Raw genomic sequence first — 22,219 nt, 5'->3', positions numbered from 1 at the left:
AACTTGATGCGGAAGCTGAATTTTGGGGAAATTGGGAAGATGTGCCCAATATCAATTATAATTGTCATTGCCTTGAACCAAAAAAGCATACCCCGGTGGATGATGATGTTGACAACGACGATGATGAATATTATGTCGACATCACTCAGGATTGAGAACATTAAGGCTTTCGAACTTATGTCATGTTCTCATTTTAATCAAATTTAATTTGATTTTCAGTTATTAAATTTTGCAACTCGGAATGCTAAGTAATATCTATTTATATTAATTAATCTTTGTTTTTAGTTAATCTTAATAATTAACATAAACAAAACAATTGAATTTATAAAAAAAAAGCCATATTAGTTAATATTCATTTAAATAAAATAAGAAAACCCTTCTTACACTACGACTTTGCAAGAAAGATGTGATCTCTCCCTTCTTGCAAAAACCCTAGCCTCCTCTCTCCCTTCTTTTTCCAGCCGTCGTCGGAGATTTCATCGATTTTCACCGATGAAAAGTTCCGAATTAGTTTATTTCTCGTGATTTGTTCTCGCTTTCTCAATAATACTCCCTCCCGGATCCGTTTCAAGATTTTAGATCTACTCAATTTTCAAGATTTTGTTTTGGTGTTAAATCAATTGAGATGAGTCAATGACGGGTAAAACGATTGCGATTCAATCTTAGTCATAGCAATGATTACATATATTTATATTCGATAAGGTAAGGATTGTGTGAATTGACCCCACGACAATGGTATGAGTTCGAAATTTTTTGTTTTAGTGGTTTTAAATATATTGGTCTTATATGTCCTTTGTAATTGGTTATATATATAGTTTTTGATTTTTATGATTCGTTTTATAACTAGATTTATAAGACTTGTTGTTTCTTTGATTTTATTATTGTGCCCTTTCGAGGGAGTGCCATAGTTGATGGCTTTTTGATTGTGTATTTTGATTTTGTTTGTCGTTTTTTAACGATTGTGTTATTTTTGATGATTTTGTTTCGGTGCCTAGCATAGCCTTTCGTGCTTGATTCTTTCTTTCTTTCCTCCTTTTTTTCTCTCCCTATTTAGTTTCTTCCTTTCCGCGGACTTTTGTTTTTCATCCGGGTTTTCTTTTCAGTCATTAAAGTTTTATTGGCTAAATTTTCGGGGCCATCTCTGCATGACATTTGGTTAGTCGGTAGACTTTTTTGAATGAAAGTTTTCCTTTCTTCTTAGTTGTGCGGATTTTGCTTCTCCTTAGAGTGTTTTTTTTTCAGACATCAAAATTTTTATCTAATTTTGTGGCGCTTTTCGACATGTCTATTGGTTAGATGAAAGTTTTTCATGTATGAAAAAGCTCTCCGATTCCTTCAGTATTGTATTTCCATACAATTCAATGACGTGAAAATCTTATGACAAAAAAAAATAAAAATAAAAAATAAGAAAACAAAATCAGCAGGGGTCGCCCGTGTATAGGGCGACCTATGAAGCAAAAAGAAGTAACAGGGGTCGCCCATGGCTGGGGCGACCCATGTGGTGGCCAAAACGTAATAGGGGTCGCCCGAGTTCCAATTAATTAGACTGGTAAGTTTTGAAAAGTCGAAACGGAACTGGTTGTTTTTGAAAATAACACGTTCAAACTGGTTAGTTTGGTAAGGGAGCCTTCATATGTGAGTTCATAAAAGAACGCAGAAAAACATGAAACTTGGAGATACATGGTAATATTGTCCCCAAGATCATGGACCTTAAAAGGGAGCAAGATTGGGTGGATGAAACAAACCAACCTTTGGATGTTAATCATGAGATTAAGGAGCGGTTGGATCAAATGTATAAAATACGTTCAATTATGCTTTGTCAAGCATCAAGAAACTCGTGGTCTTTGAAAGGAGAGCGCAACACTTGATACTTCCACATGGCAATAGCAAAAAGGAGAAATTTCAATGCAACACTAGGCCTACAGATTCAAGGTAGATGGGTACATGACCTAGAGAGGAAACTCTTCTAGTTCATCTTAAAGGTCTCTTAACAGATAGCAAGAGGAGGAAAATATTTCATGTTGGAAAGGATCTTCTCAACACAACACATTAGATGAATCTAATAACAAATCCATAGTAGATGAAATTATGCTAAAAGAGATAAAAGAAGCATTGGACAATATGGATGGCAACAAGGTGCCGAGACCTAACAGCATGAATGTTAGTGTACTCAAATGTCTATGGAATTCAGCAAAAGTGGTCTGCTTATCTTTTTTCAAAGCCTTCCATGACTCGGGGTACTTGTCATATGGTACAAACTCGTCTTTTACAGGTCTTATTTCAAAATGTTAGTATCCGAAGACACAGGCTCATTTTAGACCAATAAGTCTAATGAATGCTTAGATGAAGTTTCTAACCAAAGTCCTGGCCAAAAGACTTGAAATCCACATGGACCATCTCATATCAGAATTTCAGGGAGCCTTTATACAGAAAAGACATAATTTCATGGGATTGAAAATACTCTTCGTTCATTAATTTAGCAATAAAGATTTTCTTAACATTCTTCAGTAGGATAGTAATGGAAGTCATAATTTGTCAGTATCAAATTTTCATTATCGCTTATTTATAAATAGAAGTTAATATGAAATATAATAAAATGGTATAGCCATATCTGTTGTGAAATGTCATATTATCCCCGATTGTATTTAAATAATATATTTTATTAAACTCAACTTAAATATTAATAATAATAATATACTAATTTTAAAATATAGTCAATCATTATAATGAGTGTTAGTGGATCACAATCTCTTATGGACGAAAATAAATTTACAAAATCTCTTAACCAACACCAAATGTTCTAATAATATTAGTTAAAATTTGAGGATAATAATATATCATTAGTATTTTATATTATTAAATAAATAAGATGAAGTTTTATTAGTAGGTTAACACCGATTCAATATATTGATAAGGGTTTTGGAGTGTCACTCTGATCTCATCTATATATCCGAAACCGATAAGTTATCCTCCATATGATGATATTAACGATAAATCATGTTATCCTCAATATGACTTGATATGAACATGAATAATTGAATATTTGGCCGCTACTCTTCTCAGAGCAAAAATTGCGTGTCATGCTTTTGACATTATGAAAGTGTACAAGATTATCACTTATTATAAATTATTTGAGGTCAGACCCAATATGACAGAATAAGATCACATTTCCATTTGAGATGAAAAGCTGACAATGTTCATCTACGGTGTTCTCTACCTAAATAATAGCATATATGAGGGCATAGTTCGCCTAGATGATACTATTATGTTCGTGACTAGTTATGGTCATGTCCGTTGTTACTAAACAAATAAATTAGAAATTTGTTTGAACTTATTTTTGCTATTTTCAGGACTTGCAAGACGAGAAGAAATAATGTCGAACAGACTAGCATGCAGCTCAAATATAGGAGAAGCAAACATTAATTTTAAAAAAATTTACTAAAACTCACACTGAGGAATTGCATGTTGAACACGCAAATAAACATAGACCTGACCCATTCATCCAGACAAAATGTGCATAACAGTTCTTTCACGCTCAAAGGTCAGAAAACTGAAATATATTCTTCAAATGTCAGGTCACTGATTCATATATCTTAAGAACATGGCACAGCCACAGGCACGCTTATGATGATGAGAACAAAAGCAGATGCTTTGTAAAGTCCATGCCGTCAATATGATGATGAAGCACCTCCATATGATGATGAAGCACCTCCGCTCTCACAGTCTGCATGGTTTAGAATCCAATTAGTGAGAATGGCAATAAGAATTAACGACAAGTACAAAATTTAATTAGTTTTCATGCAAGAAATGCTTGCATTAAACTAGATTTTCAGGAACTTCTAGGGCATCTATATATATATATATATATACTCCCTCTGCCTCTCTCAATTCTTTACATTACTTTTTAGCATGTTTTTTAAGACTCATTTAAAATATAATTCCATAATATATTTTTTAATTATTTTTCCCTGAATAAAAGTTTGATGTTTAAACTTTTATTCAAAAAAAGAAAATTTAAAAAAAATGTTATGGTGCTATACTTTATAGGAGCCTCAAAATACGTGCAAATAGTGAACATAAACTACTTAGAGGCACGGAGGGAGTATATGACAGCAAGTCTGCAGCCACGGTCCAAAAAAAATTATGATTTTAGAATATGCAAGCTAGATATGCAAGTTTTAGGAGAGATACTACATAAGAATAAAATGTTGAGCTAGAGCATTATAACTAATGTACTTCAAATTAGAGATCTGAAGAAAATGATAGGGCTTCTAATAGTTAACTAGCCTCTATACAAATCGAGTTATCATTTGAGGTTGGCATCGTTGGGCAGTAAGATTACCTTTACATATGGATTTTGTTAAAGTTTCCAATGGTACATCAGGGGAAATTCCTCTGCTAAGATATATAAAACTTGTATGCTACACATAGAATCTCGTGATAGGGGACTCACAGAAGATGTTCCAATTGACACATGGCATCATGACACGGGATATATACACATTGTAGTTTGACTTTACCAATGCATTGATGTCAACTGTATCGGTTGCATACTCGAGACATCTTTTGTGCGTCCTACCTTATCCAGTAAGGGACAAGCTCTTTTATCTTGCTGCATGTCAGCTTATAATCGGCCGAAACTTGATGTAACGTACATAAAATTTGCAATTTATCATGTAAAATGAGGGAGGTTATTGAGGAGAAAGTAAGGGCGAGTGGAGGGAGCAATTTTCCAAAGCACAACACAGTGAAATTGCTAAGCTTTCAGTAACCACTAAGGTTGCCTAATTAAAACAGGTTCTTCATAGCAGACTGTGTATTTGCACTTTTATCCACATAAATAAGAGGTACTATTTAAATAGAATATATCAACAAAGTTGATTTGTAAAGAAGTTGTGGATATTTTAACTTAGTATTTGAATATTAAGCAATGAAATTTCTATAGTATTATTTTCAAAATCATATAAAAAACCTTTTAAAAGATAACTTTTTATTGCCAATAACTTTCATAGGTAACAGAAAAATGAGGAAACAAGCCTAAGTATAACAATGGAATGATGATTTACCAGTCATCGGACGTTTTCCACGAGCCTTATCTATGGCTTCAACAAGCCTTTTTGCATCGACTGCCACAGGTAATGAAGCTTGTAGCACCTGCGCTGCAGCATCACACTTTGCAGTTGCTTCGTCAGCAGCTTCCAACAAAGTTTGATGACTGTACATGTTCTCTGACTCTGCTTCAATTTTTCATGTAAAATGAGGAAGCTTATAATGTTCAAAGCTAGAACAAGTGCAGGAAGCAACTTTCAACAAGATAATAAAGGAAAATCATTCATATACCGCGGTAGAAATATTTCAATAATAATATTATCTCGTGGCTAAAGGGTTGTTCTCATTCCAGGACCCTGCTAGCAACTATGCTCTAAACAAAAATTAACTATATCCCAGAAAAAAGGCCATGTCTGACTCTGTACTAGAGTTGCCTTTCGTGAAAAGGTTCTTTCTAGCAATCTGCATCTTTAACTTGATATTTATTTATCAAAAGTTAACATTTTGCACACGTATAAAATCAAAAATGATTACCTTATATACAAATATTTAAACAATTAAGAATTCATATTTATTGCATTTTAATTTTCTGTTCAAAAACTTGGAAACCTACATAAACATCAAGAAAGTGATACACTACATAACATCCAGTTTGAGGTCTCTTCCTTAACAAGGTTTATTCTGTTATTGGTTCCATAAAGTTAATAAACTGCAGTCATGTAACATTTGTCAAGCCATTTTCAGGACCAAGAGAAAACATGATAAATTAGCATAAGAAGTATAATTAAATGACATTTTACCAGTCATTGTATTGTTTCTGAGAGACTCCATCAAGGCTTGGTAATGACTTACAGCCATTTTTGCCATGTTACTTGCGTTCTCTGCCGCCCGCACTGCCACACAGCACTTTTCAAGTGCTTTGTGCACAGCTGCATCAGCCTCCTGTGAGGTCATATTCCTCACATTCTCCAAAACTGCTTCGATGTTGTCCTCAGCAGCGAGAGCTTCATTTTGATTCATAATTTCTGGTGATGATGGAAAAATAATCTGTTAAAATCAAGTAACTGTGAACTTGCTGCAATCCAGTAGCAATCCCTTTCCTCTAAAAAGATTTATCTGGTCACCTAAGGCCTAATACTTAAATTAATTATTCAATACTGTATGTTACATCTCTTCACCTAATGTTTTACCCATATCCCACTTCACTTGACCATATTATTCAGTAAGGAACAAAAAGTTACCTTCTCAATAAACCACATATAGGGTGAAATATGGTTTAAAGCCAATTCAAAATTCGAATACACGTTCGTTTAGTTGCTTTGCAACATTTCTCTTACACCATTTACCCTATGCAAAACATCTAATGTAATCCATTACCACAACGAACATCACATATTCAGATACTATTAACTAATGAATATCTATATTAAGATTATGTGTGCATAGTGCATATATAAGTGGGGCACCCAATGCTCTGCAACTGCTAAACAATAATCAAAATAATCAACAAAGATCTATCTGGGCTTTAGGAGGGCTAGTTAAAGTCTTAAAGATAAGTGATCTTTTTAGTAGAAGGATGGTTCAGTTGTTTCAAAACTTTGCTCTTACATCGCTTTACCAGATGGTAAACATCTATCGTGATTCACCACCACAATAAAGACATCTGATATCCAAACACAAACAGTGGCTGCTTTGATTACTTGTGTTGAAGATTACGTGCGCTGCTAGAGACATGCACAGGTCACAGATGGTTTGGCAACTTCTGCAACTACTATCTAATTATCAAAAATAAAAAAATCTAAGAGCTTTAGAAGAGGGAATTACTTATTACTTAAGTTATATAATATTTGTATATCTAATTTCTATGACCATTTAACTTAAACAAGATTTGGCCCTTAAGCTGTTACAATAGAAACGGAAAACTTTGTTTTGGTTCGGCCCTTCAAAACGGGCCAAACCAAGCTCAGCCCTAACTTGGTATCAGGGCGTCTCAAATGAATTTCAGACCCTAATCAAATATAACTAATAGGCTTCCATGTATTAATTTTAAAATTAGATTTGATATGATACCTTTTATCATTATGCAAAACCAAATGATATATTATACAATAAAAGTAATATCAACACAATACAATACTATTAAAATAGAAACATCAAAAGTCATGGTAGGACAGTCGATCGGTATTTGGGCCGGTCCAAGCTTATTAAATTCAAAAACTTTAACGGGCCTGACTATTTTTAAATATCCGATTAAAACACATGAAGAGGTGTTAAATTCAAAAACGTCAACGGGCCTGACTATTTTTAAATATCCAATTAAAACACATTTAATTATTCTAATTAAAATTCGTGACCCATATATATGTTTAGAACAAGATATCACAATAAAAATAAAAACCAAACTATTTTCACTACTTAAAATCAACCACATGAAGATAAGTAACGATTTTAATATGATTTTGTAATGTTATTCTTCATATTATATTACTACACCACAATATGTTTATATATGTATACATAAATAAAGATATGAAATTTTACTCGACAAGAAAAAGATATAAAATTCTAAAAAAATATGAAGTTAAAAAAGATGTATAATTGCACATGTTGAGCATGAAAAGATAACATATATGACACAAGTGATATATATAACCCACCTTGGGCTAAAGTGATAAATGCGAACGTGAGATTGTGTAGGTACTGGTAGGTGCATAAATTTGGATGGAGTTACCCAAACGCTATGCTAGTCATCCTTTGAGATCAGTCAAGAAGCATGCTCAAGCTATCCCGGGCACAAAATAAATAAATATATACTATATACAAAAATAATGTAACAATGTAAATAAGTAACATGATATAAATATGTACATACATAAAAATGTTAAAACCATTACCTAAATCCATGGAAGCCCTAGTGGGATTTCAGGATTTCAACATGGATATGTTATATACACAAAAACCAATTAAATTCCTCAACAATCTATCATATCGCACAATTCTTTAAAATTTGTTGGATTTTAAGAGTACCAAGCAAATACTACCTAGTACTTTTTAATTATTGATTAAATACTTATTAACTACTAGAATTCGAAAAAAGAAAAATAAATTAAGTGACCTGGTCCAACTCACATAGACAAGTTCCTACTCAGATAAATCACGGACATGCGAATACATTTGTCAAAAGATGCACTCAAAGATGTTTCCACGGAGTAGCTCAGTTAGCTAGGTTTGTCTCTTTTATATGGGTTGTGGGTTTCTCCCAATTGCGGCCCTATGATGTTTAACCAAGAGAAGAATAATGAAATGTACTTTATGCACAAATATTAAAAAAAAACATGAACAATTACATGTTTACATGATTGAGAATATGAACGATCATACAACTATTAAAAAGACAAAAAAACTAGAATTTAAAATTCACATCAAACTCCATTTTTGCTACAAGCGGGAGGGATGTTGAACCACATACTAGATGTTGATTAAGTAGATATGAAATCTCTTAAAGACAAAAACTAATTTATTAATAAAAATACGGAACTTAGTGATTCTCAACCAAGGGGAGAAAGAAACCAACGAATAAAAATATAAAAAAAACAAATTATAAAGGATAATCATGAAAAGATTTAATTTGATGGCTCTAGAATGCCTAAAGCTCCCCAATTAGTGTTGGCTTTTGATCACATATAAAAAAACATATGTTAAAACCAAATTTCTGAAACCTTAACCAAAGATTTATGTAAATACTATTAATTAAATGCTCGGAGTCTTACCAGCTAATGAAGTGAAGAAAAGTGACGCAGAAACAGAAAAAAGCTCGAATCCCAACGTATCCAGCTCAAGAACGCTTGTTCGTCTTTTTCTCTCTCTCTCTCCGGTCTCACTTTGGTGATCTTTCTCTGGTCACTTATCCAACTATTACAAAGATAAAAATTGAGCGTCAAATTCTCGTGAAACTCCACCTCTGCTATAAAGGGGCAGGGATCTTGAACTATATATTATATGTTGATTAACAACTATATATTAAATGCTAATTAACAAGATAGGGAAGCTCTTTAAACAAGAAAAACATTTATTACTATAGACAAGGAAGTGAGTGATTCTCAACCAAAAGGGGAAACAAACCAATCAGGGAATTAAAATATAAAAAACAATTTATATAAGATTATCATGAAAGCAAAGATTTGATGGCTCTGTAATACCCTAAATCTCGGAAATTAGTGTTGGCTTTCGGTCACATAAAGAGGAAACATATGTTAAACCCGAAATTTTGAAACCCTAACCGAAGATCTATCTGAAAACAATTGATTAAATGCTCAGAGTCTTACCGGCTGATACAAGTGACGATCGGCGATGAAGAACATAAAAAAAAGTTCCTATGAATCCCAAATGCTTGGTCGTTGCTTTCTCTCTTTCCTTCGCCTCACTTTTGTAAGCAACTAGTATAGTGCATACAATGGCAAGATGGAGGCTCCGAAACCCCAATCTTATTATATATGTCATTATAAATCATTAATTTTATTATATATTCTATTATAGAATACATATAAAATGAGGAGGATGGGCCTAGATGGGTTGGGTTGAGAGTTTGGCCTAGTAGGGGTGGAACTGGGGAGGGCCTAGTTTTGGCTCTTAGGGCTGTGTAGAGCCTGTCCGGAGTCTTGGCAAGGCTCTAGTGAGCCCGGATAGAGTGAGTGGGGCAAGTCCTAGGTTGGTGATAACATATAGTGGGTGGGTGTGTTTAGGGGTGGTTTCTCTTAGTTTATTTTTGGGAAATTCTCTATGGTACACTCGTGTAATTGGCTTTTCCCGTTGGTACAACTACATTTCTGACTTCTACGCATGATACCTTCATAATAATGTTTCACTCCCACCTATACACTTCTGTTAATAAAACGTTAACAAAACGTTAAGTTTAAGTAAACAGGCTGATTACAAGTATAAAACTAAATATTTAATGAATATTTAAATTATATTAAATTATACATTTATGTATCCTTATGCAAGCTTGTTCTTTTAACGAAATGGTACTCTTGCGGTTTCTTAATTGATTGTTTGAATTTTGTTTAATTGATTCCTCAAATTGATGTTTGTATGTGTGTGTTGGGGTTGTGTTTGTGTGGTGCGTGTGTGTTCTGATGGAGTCACAACGATGATTGGCGGCGATGTAGCGTTGTCTGGTCGGGATCGAAGCCACAAGAGAAGAGGGAGTGAGAGTATAACGTGTGATGGGTCGTGTCGCCGAAACTGGAGATCGGAGGCGACAGCGTTAGTATTACAGGAGGGAAGTAGGGGTTGGGTTACAGGTGGTATTGGGGGATTCGTGAAAGAGGGAATAGCGATGGAAGATGGTACGACGAGTTGAGAGAGAAAGGGCGGCCGACGGCTTAACCACAACACCGCCGTTATGAGATGGCTGATCGAAATCACAATAATGGTTGTTGCCCAGTATAAGTAGAAAGGAAGCTTAGAGAAAGAGATTGACTGTTTTGAGGCGGGATTTTCCGGTGGAGTGGGTATCAATTTATTGCATTATAAAAATTATCTGATAATTGGAATTCCGTCAAAATTAACGACCGACTAATGTTTAGCCTAATGGAAGGGTATCGTTGAGAAAGTTTTTATACCATGAGGGTATCATGCGTAGAAGTCAAAAATGTAGTTGTACCAACGGGAAAAGCCAATTACACAAATGTACCATAGAGAATTTCCCTTTATTTTTTAATGGTTTGTATTTGAGCAATTGTGTGTGTATGTATACATACATATATATGCATATATTTGTTATATTTTTGTGAAATATAATTACAAATCTTAATTAGTAGATTGAAAACAAAATTATTTAATTTTTTTATTCTAGAACTCGTTGAAAATTATGCAATATTCCAGCATGATTCTACAGCAGAATAATAATCATCCAGAAAGTATTTTATTTTAGAACTTGTTTTGGAAATTAACTTTTTTGTTCATATTTTAAGTGTTGAATTATTTATATTATATATATATATAGGCAATTGCTCAAATAGAAACCACTAAAATAAAAACTAAAATGGAAATCAAGAGAAACTATACCTAAATGAACTCACCCACCCCTTATATGTCATCACCCACCCCCTATATGTCATCACCCACCTAGGGCCGACCCTCACCCCCACTCAATCCACCCCGGGCCCTCTAGGGCCTCTCCAAGGCTCCTTACAAGTCCTGGACAGGCTCCAGACAATCTTAAAGAGCCAAAACTAGGCCCTCCCCAGTTCCACCCCTACTAGGCCAAACTCTCAACCCAACCCATCTAGGTCCATCCTCCTCATTAAACAACCAAATTATCCTTCTCATGGTACTCACTAAACAACCAAATTATCCTCCTCACGCTTATTACATATTTAAGGATATAATATGTTTTAATATCCAATTTTATTTTGAAGATACATTTATGTCAGAAAGTATGTGTTTTTACTTAAAATAGACTTTTAAATAATTAATAAATGTTCGTTAAGATTAAATAAGTATTTTATCGGGTAGGTTAAATAAGTATTTTTATTAAACGTGTTAAATAAGTTCCTGAAAGTTAAGCCTATCAAAAGACTAATAACTGAATAACCTAGACATGTTCGTTCTAATGAGAATGTATTAATGTGTTTTAATTATAACAAAAAATGACTCGTTAGGATATTTTATTGCCTCCCATTTATATTGGCCACAATTCCAATTTTGTATGTCCGAAAATTGTTCCCCAAATTCGGTTTATACAAGAAGGTTGAGGGCTAATTATGTCAAGTTAATTACAAACAATATAATCTTTGGTAACTATTAGTGTATTTAAGATGATTGAATAAAACATGGAATTTGATTGATGAACAAGATTAGTGCCACCAAGGGAGTATAAATTAGACCTGTCAATCGTGTTGTGTCGTGTACTTTCACGTTTCGTGTACACCACGTACCAGCCCGCCCGCCCTCGCACCCACCCTACCATCGCCCCCAACCCCCGCCGCTGCCCAATCCCGATCTTCCTCTTTCCCAGCTTGCTTCTCCTTCTTCGGCAACCTTACTTCTCCTTTTCCAAATTATAAAATTTCCCTCAACCAACTTTGTCATCAACTCGATTAAAGTTAAATTGATAAAATCAAATAACAACATCCATATCTTCTAGAGAGATAATGATTTTAATGTCAGAGAGTCATTACGCCATTCTCACGAAAATTTCTCATGACACAATGTAAAGTTATATATTATAGCTCACAACAGGTTAGTCCCATACATTTTCTTAGTAATATTAAGAAAAATGTAGTTAAATTGACTTCTTCTCTAACATTATATTAGTAATATTAATTAAGAGAACACATTGCCTTGGGCATACCAACAATTACATAATTTGACTGACATGTAGGTGGCAGACTATATTAATTGACGATATAGCTTTAGTCTAATCAACTTCTCAAATATAGAATTACCAGATATCCTTTCACAAAAGATTAGAAGTAATGTAATATGAGCTATATAACGTAAACATATCGCTAAAGAGTACCTTATTCGGAATTGACTCTGTCGCCTGAGAGTGAATAACATAAAATTACAATGTATCCAAGTGAAGTCCCTGAAAACATTACTTTTGTTCAGTGGCCTTGCACAGTTCCTTTTTCAATATGCTTTACAGAATGTATCCCTGATATTGTATAAAATTATATAGGTATTAATATTAAAGGGAATTGCCAATCCTTAATTAAAATATTCAAGCCTTATATCAAAACCTGTATAGCAAAGATAAAATAAACCGCCAATATCCAATATACTTTTGAATTTTGATACTATATTGATGTGGCTTTAGTTTTGAAACTTTTACTTAATCGTCAAGAAGGCAAAACAAGTTCAATTGACACAATCAGATTTAGTACTATTTTTACGAAATGGATAAACAGAATACTAGTTTGTTCTCTCCTAAAAATTTTAACTTGGTCATTAATCATGATCATCACAATAAAACATAAGTTACTACCATTGTTTCTCGGATTCAGAACACTAATGGAAATTTGAAGATTTAACATTGTATCAAGGGGGGCAGAATAAATAAAACCAAATCCTTCGAGGACCTCCAATTCGAAACAGAAGCTAAGAATGTCAATCAGAAAAGGCTGCTAAGAAAAAAGATAAGGTAGTCTAAAAAACGTGTTTCAGATAGAAATTCGCAAGAACACTTCAAAGTAGTACCACGAGACGTCTTTATCTTGTCTATAGCCTTCAATAATACACAACCTAAAGTCATTTTGTTAAGCACCTAGATACGACAACGAGATTTATGACTTAGGCCTTGTTTACACTTTAGCTTATTACAACGCAGGAGGGACTAAGCTGACCCAATTAATCACCACTAAAATGTCTAATTCCATTTCAGACAAACCCCATCATAAGTAAATAAATCAAAGCTAAGAAAATTATAAGCATATCTAACCTTGACACTTGTATTTCTGAACCGTTGGTGGGACTTGTTTGAAACTTGGCGCCACAAATTCAACATCCCAGTCAAAAACACTGCCAAGAACTGTTCGAGGCTTGGCACCACAATTTTAACAATACTGCATTAATTTTGTAAAAGTTGCCAAAAATCAGCAGATCCAACATCTTGGATAGGTGGATAGAACACTCTTCAAGGTTTTTAATCAACCTGCGTGGTAAAGGTTACATGACAAAAGTAGTGACAAATTTTTTGCATGACACAACCATAAGAGACGAGTCAGCTAGATAATTTTTTTTGGAATATTTTATACTTTAGCACAATGTTGTGCTTTGTAAACCACAAAAATAAATGCTTACACAATACTATGTCGTGATCCCATATAAGGAGGTTCACGTTTATCTCAAATTTAAAAGAAAAGTTTCTGGGTCTCTCGTTACTGTGCATCTATATATATAGGCATATTCTCTCCCATTGTCCACTAAAGTTTTGGAAGTCCCATTACCAATTGCTTTAGTTCAAAGTAAAAATCATAAACTTTACAAAGGGAAAGATTGTAAGTTGTAACTCGAAGTAGTCTCACGTTGAAAATCTTAAACAGAATATTTTAGCTTGACGAACTCCTATTTACATCTTAACTTCCTTGAATCCCACCCACGCAAATATAAAACATGCTCAGTAAAACTTTATAGAACATGTCATGTTATTATTCCACTTCAATCCAAACATCAAGATGTACACTCATATGTCACAAGACCTTAAATTTATGGATACAATAAAGCCCCTCTAAAATGATATTATTAGGGCCTACAAAAATACTCCCTCCACAGCTCCATCCCAAATTAGATCTAATTATATGAGGCAGTTGAATTTCAGCACACAATCTAAAGAGCATTGACCATGTAGCTCCGTAAATTATTTATTTAATTTTCTTGGTCAAAGCACTTTAACATGTGTGCCCAAAAGTTAACTAGTTCATTTAATCCATTTTACATCTTAGAAGGTATGTATGACTAATGTCTTCTACCAATTAAAGTTATGCATGTGATTACATGCGTCATATTTGTGTCATAAAGTCAAGGATAACATAAAAAAAAGAGTCATATATTGGACCTTGCTCTTTACGAACAAGTTGTTATAAGGCATTTTATATCATCATTTTGCACTTAAGTCGTCTCCGGTACCCACACCCATGTCTTGTCCAGTCAAGCCAAATCGAAGAGTCCGGGAAACTGAGCGAAAGTATCATTACAGACGGATTCACATTTATTTTGCTCTGAAATAATTTAATATGTGTTTTAGCCAATGAATACATACAATATCCATAGTTTGTGGGATTTCCAAAAGATTTACTCATGTAACACTTCCATCCAATAAAATTATCATGAATTGTACATCTTCAAAGTTTATAAACACCTCTTATAAATACAAAGGGAATTTGCAACCTACAAAATTCACAACTACAACTAGGTCAGAAGATAATTGATAACTTAAAAGTTATTAAACATCAATAAAATGGGACCACCAGTAGCACTGCGATTTTTTCGAAGACAGATAGCATAAGGGGTTTATCCTAATTTAACATAAGGAAGTTATGACCTGGAGGTGATCACTTTACAGGGTATCTACTATAAACACGATTTGATGTGAATATATCGTGCAACCTAAGAAATTTTTCTACAGACAAACTTCGAAATTCCCTTTATTTTCCCTCCGTTCTAGTTCAAAATATATTAATTATCACGATAGAAGGGTTATTAAATTTTAATAACACTTTGAAGAGTATTTATTTAGAGGGCTTCTACCATGATGTTTTATCTTCTCAATCAACAAAATGCTTTGATCCATAGAAAATTTGAGTTAGATTTCAGAATTGGATTCTAACTCGAGTTAGGTATTTCTGAATTAGATTATGATTTGTATAAGTTTGAGATGGCTATATATACATAGTCATATTGTGTTTGATAGGCGTGCTCAAGGTGTAGATTTAGGTATCGCTCGAGGGCGGATACTTGAGTGCTGTGAGCCTTGAGTATCCAAGTTTGGTGGATTGTATTATTGACAATAGTTTTAATTAATAATACAAGTTGGGACGTGGATTTTCAGCATCATATATTTTTGTGTGTGTGCTTTGCATTAGAAGTTGAATCTCGTATTTTTATCCTTAACATGACATCACAACAAATGATATACATTCATTATATTTGACATAAGTACCAAAGCATTAATGTCATGTGTATGTGTAGCATACTTAAGATCCAAGAATAATCAAAATTGGTGTTGTATGCGTAACCTACTCAGCGAATCGGCTGAGGTCGGTCCGACTACCCATGTGGCGTGTCAACACGCATACGGGGGACGCCCCTTTGACACGGGAGTGACGTAGCCATGGACACGGCCCACCTTAAAAATGGCCCAATAACTTGCTAAAGCCTAATAACCTTCTTTTAACCTAAAATTACACCTCTCTCATCTCTGTTCTCTATATCTCTTTTACAGCCTCTCTTTTCTCTCATCTCCACATTTTTTTCTTTTCTTTTATCCGCAAATAATGCTTTAGGACTACACTTATACAAAAAGAGAGGGTTCATATTTAGAAATGTTTGATACCAATTAAACAAACTTGGAACGACAAAGTCTTGAATATTATCTGAGATAGATTCTTCTAGGAATGAAAATGCATCAAATGAATCTTATATTAGATTACCACTTATTGTAAAGACATTATATTATATTATGAATGAAATTTGACATATATGAATCCTATTTTATTACTATTATTAATTTTTTGTGCTGAGTCCCGTATCCGGGTGTCTTTGATAGTTGGCGAACCCCCGTGTCTTATGTCCTTGTATCCGAGTCCGTGCTTCCTAGCTTAAAATACGTCTTATAGGTATCCAAACTTTAATTACTTCGGCATATGCTCTTTTATATTACTTCATTTCGGCTTATTATTCGACCAAACCAATATCTTATAAAGTATGTAATCTGTTATGCAACTAGAAGGTTGTTGTAGTGATAATAAGGACAAGTTGAACAAGAACTTACAACAGCACAACACACGGAGATCATTTAGTTTTAATTCTGCACTAAAGTTGGCTTATTTATAATATTTTATCCTAGCAGACTATTTGCACTTCTGTCTATATTAAGACCAAAGTAGTACGATCTATATGCCTTTGCGCTAAGGGTTAGAGTTATTTAAAATATATCCACATTAATAAACTGCAGTCCACATCACATCAGTTGTCAAATATTTGCAGAGGAAATAGAAAACATGAGAAACAAGCTCAAGTACAACAAATAAATAACGTTTTACCGGTCATGGGACAATTTTTATAAGTCTTGGATATAGCTCCAATAAGCCTTAAAATGCATCCTTAGCAGCTTCCTCTGGAGTTTGGTGACTACATATCTTTGTTTCTGCTTCAATTTTTCATGTAAAATGAGAGGTTGCAGTGCAGAGAATAAGAGCAAGCGCAGGAAGCAACTTTTAACACAGAAACAAAGGAGAATCACATATATATACACACTATTCATATGCCAGTAATTCAATTTCTATCTTTGCTAAAGGGTTGTTTAGAAGTTTAGCAAAGAGACAAGCCTGCTAGCAACTATCCTTCTAAACAACCTACTAACCATAACCCATAAAATGGCCATGTGCAGCTAGGTAAAGTTGCCTTTCATCAAACGGTTCATCCTAGCAAAATTTGCATCTGCACATCTGTAACCAGTATTATCTTATATTCTTCAGTACTGATGCTCTAAATATCATCCAAAAATTTATTTTCTAAATCAAGTTGTGGAAACACTGATAATTTCACTTGATAGTATGTTGTATACATATATATTCAAAAAAAAATGTTTACCTTTAATATGAAAATATTACTCCCTCCGTCCCACTCATTTCTATACAGATTTTTTTGGCACTATTTGGCGCGCATTTTAAAGCTTTTATAAAATATAGTTTTATAACTCATTTTTAAAAATTTTTGTTTTAGGATAAAAGTTTAGACATTAAAGTTTTATTCTGAAGGAAAAATAATAATAATTTATCGGGTTGTATTTTACAAGAGCCTTAAAATGCGTGCCTAGCCCTCTGTTCCAACTTCCAAGTGTATACTTTTCACCGGGACAGAGGGAGTAACTTACAGGTAATAACATTCTTTTTCAGTTTGAATTCTACAGGAAAACCTATATACGCATTATATAACATCCACTGAGAACTCCCTATCTTAAGTCTTAACAAGTTTTATTCCATTGTTGGTTCCAAGAATATAATAAAATGCATTCCATGTAATATTTGTTTTCAGCCATTTTCAGAAAGTATAGGAAATATGGTAAAAAAAAAATATTAAATCCTATAAGAAAATGAAGATTTACCAGTCTTGGGATACTTGTTGTGGGCTTCTTCTATGGCTCGACTGTGACTTGCTGCTTTTCCTTGTGCCTTGCGCACTGCCACATGAGAATTTTCATCTGCTTCATCTTCAGCTGCATCAGCTTCCTTTAGGGTCATATTGTTTATTTTTTATGGCTCTGCTTCAATGTAATCATCAGCATCAAGGGTTGCAGTGCAGAGAGTAAGAGTAAGAGCAAGCGCAGGAAGCAACTTTTAACACAGAAACAAAGGAGAATCACATATATATATATACCCATTATTCATATGCCAGTATTTCAATTTCCATCTTTGCGAAAGGGTTGTTTAGAAGGTTAGCGAAGAGACAAGCCTGCTAGCAACTATCCTTCTAAACAACCTACTAACCATTACCCAGAAAATGGCCATGTGAGGCTAGGTGAAGTTGCCTTTCATCAAACGGTTCATCCTAGCAAAATTTGTATCTGCACATCTGTACCCAGTAATTATCTTATATTCGTCTCTAAATATCATCCAAAAAGTTATTTTCTAGATCAATTTGTGAAAACACTGATAATTTCACTTGATAGTATGTTGTATACATATATATTCAAAAAAAAATGTTTACCTTTAATATAAAACTATTACTCCCTCCGTCCCACTCATTTCTATACAGTTTTTTTTTTGCACTATTTGGCACACATTTTAAGGCTTTTATAAAATATAATTTTATAACTCATTTTTAAATTTTTTGTTTCTGAATAAAAGTTTAGGCATTAAAGTTTTATTCTGAAGAAAAAAATTAAAATAATTTATTGGATTGTTTTTAACAAGAGCCTTAAAATGCGTGCCTAGCCCTCCGTTCCAACTTCCAAGTGTATACTTTTCACCAGGACAGAGGGAGTAACTTACAGGTAATAACATTCTTTTTCAGTTTGAATTCTACAGGTAAACCTATATACACATTATATAACATCCACAAAGAACTCCCTATCTTAACAAGTTTTATTCCATTATTGGTTCCAAGAATATAATAAACTGCAGTCCATGTAATGTTTTAAGCCATTTTCAGAAAATATAGGAAATATGGTAAAATTTTATTAAATCCTATAACAAAATGATGATTTACCAGTCTTGGGATACTTGTTGTGGGCTTCTTCTATGGCTCGACTGTGACTTGCTGCTTTTTCTTGTGCCTTGCGCACTGCCACATGAGAATTTTCATGCGCTTCATCTTTAGCTGCATCAGCTTCCTTCAGGGTCATATTGTTTATTTTTTATAGCTCTGCTTCAATGTAATCATCAGCATCAAGGGCTTCATTATCACTCTTACTTGTTCTTCAAGAATCCTTCATCTCATCCAGTAAAGGAACTTCAGTTTTGACTCATCACTTCTCAGAAGGATCCATCTTTACTTCCAGTAAACACGGAAAAAATCATTGTACACGTCAAGTGATTGAAAACTTCCTAAATTTCTAGCAAGCCTTTACCTGTCAAAATGGAAACTGTGACCCAAGGTCTAAAGACTAAAATTAGACATTCAGTATGGTTCTTCACATTCCCTTCCAGGATTCTACTAAAATCTCACTTTATTTAGACCATGTTCTTCAGTTAGCAACCAAAAGTAATATTCTAAACTAGAAGATACACTTGTTTTTTTAGTGAATGGGTTAAGTTTTTATTAACCCGAACTAATTGGGTTGGGTTGTTTTTTTCTAAAAACCCGCCCAACCCGACCCATGTTCACCCCTACCGGTCAGTGGTTACCCGGTGCAAACTTCTACTATGGTCCACTGCCACAATAAAAAAAATCGCATACACAGATACTATCTATTCCTGCTTGATGTTTTTTTAATGTTATTATTTAGGAATAGATATAAATGGAATTCACTATAAAGTTGAATTATACATTAGTTTATGACAAATATTATAGATTATAGTAGAACATAAGAAAAGGGTTTTTGCCCCCCCATTTATTATATGTTTTATCATAAGCAGTAAAATATGTATACAACAATACAAGTGTACAAGGTATACGGGTAACAACTTGCGCTGCAAGTCCTCGTTGAATAGAAAATCTAATTCTTCGAAAAACATATTCAGCCGAACCTGCAGCCATCACGTTCCTGTTCACAACTCTCCTAAGAAACTCAACAGTGTCAGAAGCTAGGAACCCAAATGTATCAAAAGTAAACGGCATAAAACTATGTTGGTTATCTCTGCATGCCTGATCATCTTTACAGACCCATTTTTCTTGTACTTCCTCGCAACTTTTCTTAACCTACGTGCTCAAACAAATGGATGGGACCGAACAAGTAGTACAATTAAATCAACTCTGGGACATCCCCCAACAAAAACAAACCATAGAACCACAAACACAATGAATATGCCTTCACATACATATACACAAACACTATACATGCATATATTATAAAATTAAATCTACTGGAGCAAATAAAGACAGGTACGAAAATTGGCAAGTATAAGACGTGGATTTGGCGTGGAATCAAAATAGATGGATACAAACATGTTATTACAATGATGAATTAAGAAAATATATAGATACAGACAAAGCAGAGATAATAATTGGACATACCACTGAGCGATCTAGGTAGACATGAGTATAACTGTTCCTGCGAAAAAAAACAACTGCGGAAGAACATCCTATCTTTTCGCGATCAAGTGAAGCCCAATTGTCGTTTCAATAATATGACCAAATTTTGTTTTGATGCATCAACTTATAATAAAGTATATAAACAAATGCATAGGATTTTGGAAGTGCTAATTACCAAAACAGGTGTGATTCACACCCTACTATTTTTATCAGAAACAATTTTATATCCTTTTTGTTAAAAAAACAATTTTATATTATGATCATGAATAATTTAAATTGTATTTCTTTACTTCAATCTGCGAGATCAATTTGCACATCTTCTATTAAATATGCATAAATACATATCGTTAACATTAAAAATCGAAAATCGGCTCAATAATTAAACAAAATAAGCGGTTGCTTAGGACTCTCTACATACAAGAGCTCAAATAATTTTAAACCCATTTATTTATTTATTTTCATGAAAAAAATATTAATATTAATGTGTGTGTTAAAAATTCTGGGCTTCTTATATTTGTGGTATGTTAAGTGGTCGCTTATTGTGCTTTATTGTTGAGTCGGTTCTTGATTTTTAATGTTAACGACACGCCTTTATGCACATATCACTCTAGGGATGAAGCTGATTTAGCGGGTTGAAATAATGGATTCCGATTTGAGTAATTTATAATTAGGATATAAAATTATTTTTTGAACAAAAATAATGGGTTGCGATATGCAATTATCACTATAAAAAATATTATGTTGATTTCTTTGTTTGCTTTCTAAAAATGTAACATGAATTTTGTAGTTAATTATTTATATCAAAATAAACATAATCTATTTATAGAATAAAATAAATTATGAACAAGAGAATATTGGATAGTTGTCTTTGTCTGAAATATTTTAAAATTTTGTCTTGAAGTAGTAGTTCCTGTTATGTGTTATTATCCAAGGGGTTTTCAGCACCTTCCGTGGATGGAAATCTCCAATCTTTTCTTATTTTTGTTACTTTTAATTCATATTTTGTTATGAAATGAAATTAGGGATGACTTTTGGCTCTTTGCTTTCTCCCCAAGACCTTTGGCAGTTTGGCTTTTAGTTTTCTCCCATTAATATTTGAAACTCTTAACCTTTCATTTGTATTCTAAGACCTATATAAAGGCACTTGTATGTATTGAGAAGGTGCAAGAAATATATTGATATTATCACATTCACTCCTCTTTAGCTTTACAAAATTCTCTTATATTATATGCAATTCTCTTGTATCATATACATAACATTACTTCTCTTATATCATATGCACTTCTCTTGTATTATATACATAACATATTCTATTTTTTTCAATTTATTTGGGTTTTATTTAGTCTTTTGTCATGAGAGTTTGGTTTTTCTGTCGGTGATAGTTTCTAATTTCTATCATGTTCTCGCTCGTTGAAGGTGCAACACTGCATCGCAATCCGTTTTATCCCTCTTCAGAATTCTCTCGCCCTAGAGGATTACGACAGAGTGATTCGTTGTCTCCTTAATTTTTTAATATCATGGGGGAAGTACTGTCTATAATACTGACAAAAGAAAACAAAGAGAGATTGTTTAGTGATGTAATTCTAGAAAACAGTAAAACAGAAATTACATGTCTGTAGTTTGCAGATGATATTGAATCTATAAATCAGTTATTCTTGGCATGCAGCTTAGCGATAAGGTGTGGATGTTCGTTAGCGCATCGTGGGCTAAAAAAACGAATTTTAAACGATGATCCGATCTTTTCCCTTAA

General features: G+C 33.5%; 1 protein-coding gene across 20 annotated transcripts; it reads right to left on the bottom strand.

Moving 5' to 3' along the window:
• Positions 1 to 3,419: 3,419 nt before the first annotated feature.
• Positions 3,420 to 20,634, bottom strand: LOC108214072 (hypothetical protein). 20 transcript variants are annotated; one of them, XM_064088959.1, is made up of 11 exons: positions 20,452 to 20,633; positions 18,985 to 19,345; positions 18,154 to 18,348; positions 17,882 to 18,037; positions 16,818 to 16,921; positions 13,496 to 13,708; positions 12,575 to 12,712; positions 8,820 to 8,961; positions 5,850 to 6,096; positions 5,067 to 5,237; positions 3,420 to 3,724 (listed from the first exon to the last, which is right to left on the bottom strand). In XM_064088959.1, exons 9-11 carry the CDS (start codon positions 6,067 to 6,069, stop codon positions 3,669 to 3,671), a joined length of 447 nt encoding a protein of 148 aa, XP_063945029.1. In that variant the 5' UTR covers positions 6,070 to 6,096; positions 8,820 to 8,961; positions 12,575 to 12,712; positions 13,496 to 13,708; positions 16,818 to 16,921; positions 17,882 to 18,037; positions 18,154 to 18,348; positions 18,985 to 19,345; positions 20,452 to 20,633; the 3' UTR covers positions 3,420 to 3,668. The 20 variants fall into 20 exon arrangements, with proteins under 20 accessions (XP_063945029.1, XP_063945032.1, XP_063945023.1 ...); XM_064088962.1 differs by having other exon boundaries at positions 5,850 to 6,074; positions 13,496 to 14,774; positions 16,818 to 16,924; positions 20,452 to 20,630; XM_064088953.1 differs by having other exon boundaries at positions 5,850 to 6,074; positions 16,818 to 16,924; positions 20,452 to 20,630.
• Between the last annotated feature and the right edge of the window lie 1,585 nt (positions 20,635 to 22,219).

The sequence above is a fragment of the Daucus carota genome, chromosome 3 (assembly GCF_001625215.2).
Source record: "Daucus carota subsp. sativus chromosome 3, DH1 v3.0, whole genome shotgun sequence".
Classification (NCBI taxonomy): domain Eukaryota; kingdom Viridiplantae; phylum Streptophyta; class Magnoliopsida; order Apiales; family Apiaceae; genus Daucus; species Daucus carota.
This window is presented reverse-complemented; position numbering and strand designations above follow the sequence as displayed.